This window comes from Cervus canadensis, chromosome 4 (assembly GCF_019320065.1).
Source record: "Cervus canadensis isolate Bull #8, Minnesota chromosome 4, ASM1932006v1, whole genome shotgun sequence".
Classification (NCBI taxonomy): Eukaryota; Metazoa; Chordata; class Mammalia; order Artiodactyla; family Cervidae; genus Cervus; species Cervus canadensis.
The window spans coordinates 84,003,380-84,013,703 of NC_057389.1; the positions used below are offsets into that span (position 1 = coordinate 84,003,380).

The window sequence follows — 10,324 nt, forward strand, 5'->3', positions numbered from 1 at the left end:
AGATTCAAATTTATAGAAAAGATACAAGAAAAGTTGAAGAATATGTTAATTTCCTTTATCTAGATTCTACAATTTCTAACAGTTTATCACATTTGCTTTATCATCTCTCCCTCATTTTTTTCCTGAAGTTTCTGAAGGTAAATTGCAGACATAATGTGTTCTCCCTCCCCCCCCACAAATGAGCATTTTTCAGATCATAATAGCCTGCTTGAGTTTAGAGCTGGAGAAATACTTCAGAGTATATTTCTTTAAAATACTTCTTTGTGTATTTCCTAAAATTGCAAAGACGTTCTTTTACATAACAACGATATAGTTATCAAAGTCAGTATATTAATGTTGATTCAGTTCGTTTATTCAGATTTTTCTGTTTGTCCTAACAGTATCCTTTAGAGCAGGAAACAAAAAAAAAATTGATTGGATAGTTCTGTGGTCTAAGAACCAGTTGAGGATCACACAAATGGCATTTAATCATCATGTTTTTTAGTCTTCCTTTAATCTGGAGCGGTTCCTTGGTCTTCCTTTGTCTTTCATGACCTTGCTGTTTTTGAAGACTATAAGCAAGTTACTTCATAGAATTTGGTGTGAGCATCTTTGATTACAACAGTTCACTTGATTCCACTTAATTCAGCTCTTCTAAAAGTTTTGTATCTTATGAGCTTTACCTCAGTTGACTTCAGCAGGATGTCTTACCTAGGGCTCAACATTTGTTGTCATCATCATCGTTGTTGTTGAACAGTGTTTCCCAGTCGGGCACTACTGTCATTTTGAACAGACAGTTCTTCACTCCATGGCCTGTCCCACACATATCTTGCTCCTCCCTGCTAAATTCCAGTTGCGCTCTTCAGTTACTGTGACCACCCAGAACACCTCCAGTTGAGAGCCACAGTTCTGTAAAATTTGCAATTGCATGTGGGATCTTAGTTCGACCAGGCAGGGAAGTGGCACCCTGCAACTGAAAGTGCAGAGTCCCAACCACTGGACTGACAGGGAATTCCCTGAAATCTTTAAATTAGAAGTCATCTTGCTTTTTATATAGTTGGTACTATAATTTTCCAGTTGATAGTTTTAATTATTATTAATCTGTAATCTGCTACTGACAAGGTGTTTTGTTGTTATTTAATTATATTTAATAATGATAAAGTGTTAAGTTGGTCGTGTATGTTTTTGTATAACCTGAAATGAGAATCCTATTAAACTATATCCATTTAAAATAAAGAACACCACCTTAGAAGGTAACTGAAATAAAATATCACCGGGAAGATTTATCTTAAAACTAGATATTTTACTGTTATAAATTTTAGGGGGAGAAGAGTTTATTTGAATTTAATTTTAATGATAATAAATACTCTCTTTGTTTTTCTTGCAGAATTGGTCCCTAGGAAAGACCTTCTTATAGAAAATGTACCATATTGTGATGCACCAACTCAGAAGCAATGACTTTTACTAAAAAAATAAAATTATAAGTCTTTGTCATTTTTTAATTTTAAAATATACAACTCTAACCAAACTCCTGGAAATGCAGATACTTTTCTCTAAAATGGCATATTAAAAATTAGTGAATTATAGTTTCATAATTAGCTTTCATGTTGAAAGGACATTGGTAAAAACTGTGGAACATAGTTAAGTATTTCTAAAGAACATTAGGTAAGATGACATTCCATTCTCATTGAAAATCAAACTGCATAAAGTGAAATAAATGGCTAGGGAGTTATATTCACTTCTCTTTGACCTTGATGAGTATTTTGGTTTTATCATAGCTATTTGAGAATGAAGTATTTTGACAGGTTGGTGGCTTTTTTCCCATGTGAACTGAAACTATTAGATTAAAATTACTAGATTAAATTAGTGTTTAGTCTCCCAAAAGATTAAAGAGTCTAAAAGTCACAGTTGTGCCAACACTCCATAGAAGGTGGCCTTTGTTTCCTAAAAGACTGAAATTATTTCTGTAGCTAACAAACAATAATACAGTTTCATTTTAGAGACAGAGTATATCTCTGTGTTCCTAAAAGAAAACTTTGAATCAGCCTTCTGAAGATAGATGAATAAAATGTCAAAATCATGTTTGATAAATGAAATAAAGAAATCCTGATTTCTTAAGGAAATAGTGGCCCTTGATCAAACTATATAATAGAGGCTTAGTAGAATTAGCTGCACTTAGACTACAGCTAGACCTTATTGTGAAAATATAATATATGGCTGCATCCTCTTCATTGTAATCAATAAGATCCAAATGGCTTTTTTTTCTTCATCATGTTTCATTCCTGATAAGACTGACAGTATCACAAAACAACTTTGAATTCTACCATCTAATGGTAGGAACTACAGAATTGTATTTAATATTCTTGTTTCTCTTTTATCTGTACATCTTTACCATTCTATTTGCTCATTGAACAGTGTTCTCTTCATTCACTGATCAGTTCTCCCATTTGATGACACAGGGTTTTTAATTTTTACAAGAGTCTCAATGCAAAATGCTTTGTTTGTTGGCAAAAACATACTGGTATAGCCATACTGAATATAAATGTCATATTTAAAAATTATTTAATTTTAGTAGGTAAATTGTTGAAATTATTGTGACATTGTACACTTAACAGTAAACCAGAGACTACCCTTAATATTACCTAATAATTTGAAGATTAGTTAGTATTTGAAATGAATTATATAGGTCAGAAGATTTGTTATGTAATTTTTTATCTCTCATACATATTTCTTATTGTGTGTGTGGAAATTAAACCTACATAAAAGTAAAAGTAAAATGCTTCACATTTTAGATTTGCCCTTTTAAGAAGATGCTGAACGTCTTCATAATACAATCACTGGTAAATTCTCTGACTTACTATTATTATTACCATTATTATTTCTCTAAATGTCTGTATTTTATATATTGAGGAAAGTTGAAATAGTTTAATATATGTCTTAATTGTTTCAGTATTATTTAACATTTTCTAGAAGTTTCTATCTAGCTTTTTTCTTTAATCTGAATTCCCTTGTTCTGTTCTTCACTCATGTTAATTTAAATAATCTCATCAAAATGTAGTTCTTTATTTTTGCAATGTAGTTATCATTAGGAACAATAGATTAATAATTAACATGTAAACTAAAATAATCATTCAAATGTTTATTAAAGCTAGTAGCTTAGATATTTTAAGACATATACTATATGTGTATAATATATTCATCATATATATGTATATGTATTACGTATGTGTGTGTATTTATATATTGTGTGTGTATTTATGTGTGTGTGTGTGTGTGTATGCATTATGCCTTTGAGCCTTAAGACTATGCCATAAATTTCATTTGTAATATACCAGGATATCAACAATAGGTTTCACTGTCATAAAATTTTTAAAGATTTGGCATCCTATCCTTAAATAGCATGTATTTATTATTTCAAATGAATTTTAACATTATCTAATAGTTTTATTAGATCAGTTCAAACAATTTATGAGATTTTGGCCTGTTGTGAAACAAAGATTGTCAGTACTCTAGAGAGTAAATTTTGAGAATAATGAGTATCTTAGTGCCTGACTTCTCTATGGTACAATGTCAAATTTAATTAAATCTCTTTTAGTTAGTTTAAAAAAGACTTCCTGTGTTCCCAAAGGGAATTACCCACATCTAACATTTCACTTTGACTGTTGAAACCTATTGAAAGAAGATGGTACAAACTCTAATTGCAGATATCTAGGCTCAGAGGCCCAGCAGGACTTTGTAAAACAATCTTTTGGCAGAAGTTAGAAAGGGTGTATGGCAGGAGAATCAGATTTGGCAGGCATGTGTGAGGAAGAATCCTTCACTAAAGATTTGAAGTTAAGGGAAATAGGAGAGAGACCTTGCATAACATTTGGTTCAGAACATTGAAGTAAAGACTTGAGTCTAATTGTGTTTAACTTGGTCCTCGTTTTGCCTACAGTTGCATATTTTAACACTGGTACAATGTCCAAAAAAATGCAAAGTAATAAGAATAGGTAGAATAACAATCATTTCCCTGTAAGCACAAAGCCATAGGTCAACAAAGAAATGAAAATTCCAATTCTTAAGCAGAATTTTCTAAAATGAAAGTAGAGAAATACAAAATTAACTTTACTATATATAAGGAGTAACGTATGAGAAGTGAAATGGAAAAAAGATCCTGTTTATAATAGCAAACAAAATTATAAAATAAGAAGCAACTTAAAAAAATATATAGAATTTAAAAATGAAAGACATACTGTATTCCTAGATGGGACAGTTGAAAATTGTGGAGACGACTATTCTTTAAAATGTAATCTATCACAATTCCAACAGATTGACAGATATGTGTACATAAAAATATAGAACTTTTATATTCCGTGAAAACTACTATAAAATTTAGAGAAAGTATTTACCATCTATGTAATATTTAAGATAGGTAAGATATAACATGCTGTTATAACTCAGCAAAAGATATAAGACCATCACTAGCCCATTTAATGATCAGAGAAATATAGGTTAAAAAAAAGGAAACAGTTTTTTCATCAAAGTTGCAAAAGTTAAATTGGTCATAGGCAGTATAAGTAAAGGTGATAAGCATATGAGAAAATGGGCACTCTCATATATTTCAGGAAGGAATTAAGTTATAGAGCCTTTTTGAAAGGGAAATTGACATCAGAATTTAAAATAACCATATTCTTCAGTCTATATCCCAGTGGCTCACAAGAATACTAATAAATGTACAGTTAGGTATATGTACAGAAATTTCGTTAGCATTGTATATAATTTTTTTAATTGAAAATAGCCTATATTTTCAAAACTAGGGGAACAGTGAAAGAAAATGTGGCTCACTCATAGTCTGGGATATTATGCAGAGGTTGAAAAGTGTGATGTAAAAAATATATATGTATGTAAATAAATATATATGTCATGTGAAAGAAGTAAGTTACAGAATTTATATTCTCTGTGAATCCACTTAAATACAAAAGAACTATTTTTGCACATATTTGTGCATATATATCTATAAATATATAGAAGTAATACATGCTAAATGTTAGTATTTAGTCTGGGAGGAAACTGAGATTTGGAGAAAGGGGCTAGTAAACTGAGGACTTTTATTCTGATAACTCCTGCATGTTTATATATTTTTTACAATGTTTATATTAATACATAATTTTAAAGAACAGTAATACCTAAGCTACGAGTGATTTTTTATTTAAAATTTTAAATTATTAAATATTTAAAATATCAGCAACTGGTACATCAGACTCGTAAACCTGATTCCCATGTTTAACAATGTTACATTTTGTCATGTATAACGAATATCTTCTTTTTAAAAAAAAAAAAGTTTTTTATTTTAGTTGCACCGGGTCTTCCTTGCCAAGCATGGGCTTTTCTCTAGCTGGGGCGAGCGGAGGCTCCTCTCTAGTTTCAGTGAGTGGGCTTCTCTTTGGGGTGGCTTCTCTTTTTGTGGAGCAGGGTCTCTGGGGCACACCGGCTTCAGCAGTTGCAGCCCCCGGGCTCTAGAGCGCAGGCTCAGTAGTCGTGGCACACAGGCTTAGCTGCTCTGCAGCGTGGCAGATCTTTCTGGATCAGGGGTCAAACCTGTGTCTCCTGCATCGGCAGGTGGATTCTTTACCACTGAGCCGCCAAGGAAGTCCCCTCCTTCCTTCCGAGTCTTTTATTTTCCTGTCTCATTTCAGAGATAATTTATAGTTGGTGGATCTCATTCCCATACTTATTTTATACTTTTATTAAATGTGTGTGTGTTCAGAACAATATGTAGTTTTGTTCTGTGGCTTTAAAATGCAAATGAATAGTGTTATGCCCCATATATTCTGCAGCTTACTTTTTACCACACATTAAGTTTTGAAATGTATCTATATTGTTGGATAAATATCTAGCTATTTCACTTTTATGTCTTATTCCATTGTAACAATAAGCTAGTTTATTTATCCATGTCTCTTGATAAGCAATAGCATTGTTTCTTTTTTTTTTTTTGATACTGCAAACAAATTTGCTGAAAATGCTGGCACATGGATTCTTGCACCAATGTAAAAGTTTATCTGAATATATACCAAGAAGCAGAACTGTTAGGCATAATGTATGTACATATTCTAGTCTTCTAGGAATTTAGTAACTTTACCAATTGATACTCCAATAACATGTGCAGGATTCCTTTTCTCCATATCCTCACTGTTGTTATGTATGACTTTTCTCACTTTTGTCAAACTGATGAAGATGAAAAGGTATCACATTGTTTTAATCTGCATTTCTGGATTCCTGATGAGGTGGATCATCCTGTCATGTTTATGGTCATTACAGTTTTCCATTATGAATGTGTACTCATATCCTTTGTTCACCTTGCTCTGTTGGGCTATCTGGCTTTTCTTACTGATTCTTTATATACTCTTGCCATTACTCCTGTGTTGGTTATCTGTGATGCAACTGCCTTTTTCCAGTACATAGTTTGTCTTTGAATTCTGTGATAAGCCTGTAGTTTGGGGCTTTATTTTTAGTGTATTCATTAAAAAAAAATCTTTTCCTTTATTAGGTTTGCATTTATAGCTTTTTAAGAAATTCTCTTCTACTCCAAAGTCATAAAGATGTTCTTGTGTACATTTTCCTCTGAATATTGATGTTTTGCTTTTTATGTTTGGGCCTTTCTTCCATCTAGAATTTATTTTTGTTTATGATATGAGCAGGATATATATATATATATATATATATTTTTTTTTTTTTAATAAGGTGACAGTTTGCTTCCATCACTTATTGAATAGCCCCTTTTTTTTTTTTTTTTTTTTTTCTGGTACCATGTAAAGCTACTTTGATCATATCCCAAGTTACTGTTTGACTCAGTCTAACCCTCTTAGCTATTCAGGGACTTTGCTCCTACAATTCTCCTCTCCTTTGCCAAATATTTTTTCCCCTCTGTTCACTGGATTGTTCTCAACAGCATTCAACATTCTGAAATATTTCCCATCTTAAAAAATGTTTTCTTGAACCCCAGCCTCAAGCTTCAGTACCACTATTCTGCTCTTCCTTGTCCTAAGAAGTTTCTATATTTTCTGTCTCTTCTCTGTACCCATTCTCTCTCATACAGACTCAGTCAGAATTTAATCCCAACCACTCCACTAAAACCCTTCTTGTCCCAGTTACTGTTGGCCTCTGCTTGGAAAGTCTCAAGGTCAGTTCTCAATTCTTGTTTTATTCATTCTATCATCAGCAACTGGCATTAATTGATCATTCCCTCTCTCTTGAACAAAGACCTAGACACATGTTTATTGTAGACTTAGCACAAGTAGGATACAGCCACGAACCAAAGCAAAAAAAATGCCTCCCTCGTCATCTGTTTATAATTTTAGATACACTCTCAGCCCTTCTTGATGCTGCTCTCAGCCGTCTCTGGGAAGAATAACCTGTGTGAGCCACCTGAAATGGCTCCTGTACCCTCTGACTTACAGTGGGTTCAGCCAGTGGGGGCCCTGACCAGAGCTCAGGAGGAGGGAAGAGAGCAAAGGCAAGTGCTTCTTTTCCTGACTGTGCCCCTGAGAGACTGCCTCACGCGGCGTCCCTCAGAGTTTCTCTCAGGGTGACCTCTGTACAGCTCTTTCCTTCCTGTTTGGATAAGAGCTTCCCTCCCATCTTCTTATCTGGGGTAGCAACATCTTATCTGCTACTATCCATGCGAGTTACTTTACACATACAGTTTTGTAAACAGTTCGTTTATAAATAAATCTTCCTCAAACATATAGTACATCATTATTTCCTTTGGGGACTGTCACTGCCCTGGGGGAGCTTAACTTTCTGTAGGTGAGAGACATATAATAAACACAATTTAAAAATAAATTAGAAGGTGATAAGTAATATGGAGAAAGATAAGGCAGAAAAGGGAGAGAGGAAAGCTAGACCAACCATGTTGCAGTTTTAAGTCCTGAGATCAGGGAAGGTCCAGCTAAGGAAGTGATAGTTGAACCAACATGAAGGATCTGAGAATCGAGCCCTGCAGATATCTAAGTGATGAGCCTTCCAAGCAGAGGAAACTGCTAATGCAATGTTCCTGAGACAGGTTCTCATCTGCTGTGTTTTAGGAATCAGGAGCAAAGTGATTATAAGTGGGGAGTAGTAGGAGAAAAAGTCATAGAAATGATATGGCAGAGGAGCGTAGATGCCAGATTATATAGGCCGTTTTTAAGGACTGGATTTTGCTCTGAATAAAATGCAGAGCCATTAGATGGTTTTGGGAAGAGGAGTGATAGGATCTGATTTTAAGTTTTAAAGACATCATTCTGGCTATTGTGCTGAGAATAGGTCATGATGGCAAAGATGAATGCAGGGATTCCAACTAAAAGTTTCTTGCATATCATTCTGGGTAAGAGATGAGAGTGGCTTATACCAGAGTGGCAGTAGTAATGGTGGTGAGAAGTGGCAAAATTCTGGGTATATTTTAATAGATGTCCTAGATTTCCTGATGGATTGAAATGAGGTGAAAGAAAAGAGTCAGGCATAAATCCCAAGGGTTTTGACCTGAGCAGGTGAAAGGATCTTGTTGCCATCAATTGTAATGTTGAAAAAAACAAGATTTGTGAAAAAAGATTAGGTGTTTCATTTGGGGCATGTATTAACTGGGTCAGGAAGATCTGGAGTAAGAAATGGCAACCCACTCCAGTATTCTTGCCTAGAAAATTCCATGGACAGAGGAACCTGGCAGGCCACAGTCCATGGGACTGCAGTGTCAGACACTACTGAGCACGTACATATCATTATTCATTGAAATATCTGAAAGATATCCAAGTGTAGATGTTAATAAGACACTGGATTAAGATCTGTAGTTCAGAAAGTGGTCTGGGCTGGAGATACAAATTTGGGAGCCATTAATATAGATAAAATATTTGCAATCATGATATTGGATAAAATCACCAAGAAATTGATTATATATATAGAAGAAGAAATGGAGAAGGAAATGGCTACTCACTCGAGTATTCTTGCCTGGGATATCTTATGGACAGAGGAGCCTGGCAGGCTGTAGTCTGTGGGGTTGCAAAGAGTCAGACATGACTGAGCAACTGAATGCACATGCATAGGAGAAGAGTCAATGATTGAGTCTTTTGGGGCACTCCAATGCTAAAAGTTAGAGAGAGAAGAAACAACAAGCATAAGAGACAAAGAAGTTTCCAATAAGGTAGTATGAAAACAAAGCGAATATAGAACAAAAGTTATCAAAGTATGGCTCACAAGGGCCAGATCTGACCCACTGTCTTTTTTTGTAAATAAACTTTTATTGGAATACTACCAAACTTAACTCATTTACATCTTCTCTTTGGCTATTTTCATACTACAGTGGCATGGTTGAGTCATTTCAACAGAAACAGTATGATCCACAAAGCCCAAAATTGCTATCCGGCTCCCTTACAGAAAAAGTTTGTTGGCCTCTGGTATATAGAATCTTGGAAATCAAGTCAAAAGAGTGTTTCATTGAGAGGGAGTGACTGCATTTGTGATCATGATTAAAATTCCATTAGAAAAACCAACATGGAGATGACTTTGGTGACTTCAGCAAGATAGTATCAGTGAAATAATTGGAGAAACATACTCTTGTTGATTATTCCCAGATCTCTAGATTTATTGTAGTCACAGTTAAAATTGCAGTAGCATTTTTGTAAGGAACTGGTAAAATTTACTCAACTTTATGAGGAATAATAAAGGTTCTTAATCAGCTAAATCAGCTATGACAAAAGAGTAAAATTGGGTATCCATATGCAAAAAAATGGAGCTCTGGTCCATGCTTGGCACCATATACAAAATAATCTCAAAATCAATCATAGATCAAAATATAAAACCTCAAACTGTAAAACTTACTGAATTAACAGGAGAAATCATTGTGACTTTGTTTAGGCCAAGATTTCTGAGCTGTGACACCAAAAGCACAATACATAAAAGAAAAGTGAATTGGATTTTGTTAGAATTTAAAAAAAAAAAAACTTCTCTGTAAAAGATAACTGTTAAGAGAATGAGAGGAAAAGCCACAGACTGGGAGAAAATATTTATAAATCATAAACTAGTAAAAAACTTGTATCCACAAAATATAAAGAACTTTTAGTCATAAGGTAATAAAAAAATTTAAATAGATAAATTATTTAAGTAGGTACTTCATCAGAAAATATATAAATGGAAAGCACATAAAAAGATCTCAACATCAGTTATCATTACAAATTAAAATCATAATGAAACACTACTACATACTTAGAAGAGCTAAAATTAGAATGACTGAACATATCAAGTCTTCGCAAAGATGTAAAAGAACTGAAATCTTCATACATTACTGGGAGAAATATAAAGTGGCAGAACAACTTTGGAAAAATATTCAGCC

General features: G+C 33.7%; 1 protein-coding gene across 1 annotated transcript in view; it reads left to right on the forward strand.

Moving 5' to 3' along the window:
- Positions 1-9,942, forward strand: part of LYRM7 (LYR motif containing 7) — a 48,604-nt gene extending 38,662 nt beyond the window's left edge. The window contains exon 5 of the mRNA XM_043465971.1: positions 1,367-9,942. Within this exon, the coding sequence (XP_043321906.1) occupies positions 1,367-1,437 (71 nt within the window). The 3' untranslated portion in view covers positions 1,438-9,942. The remainder of the gene's footprint in view (positions 1-1,366) is intronic.
- The last annotated feature ends 382 nt before the right edge of the window (positions 9,943-10,324 follow it).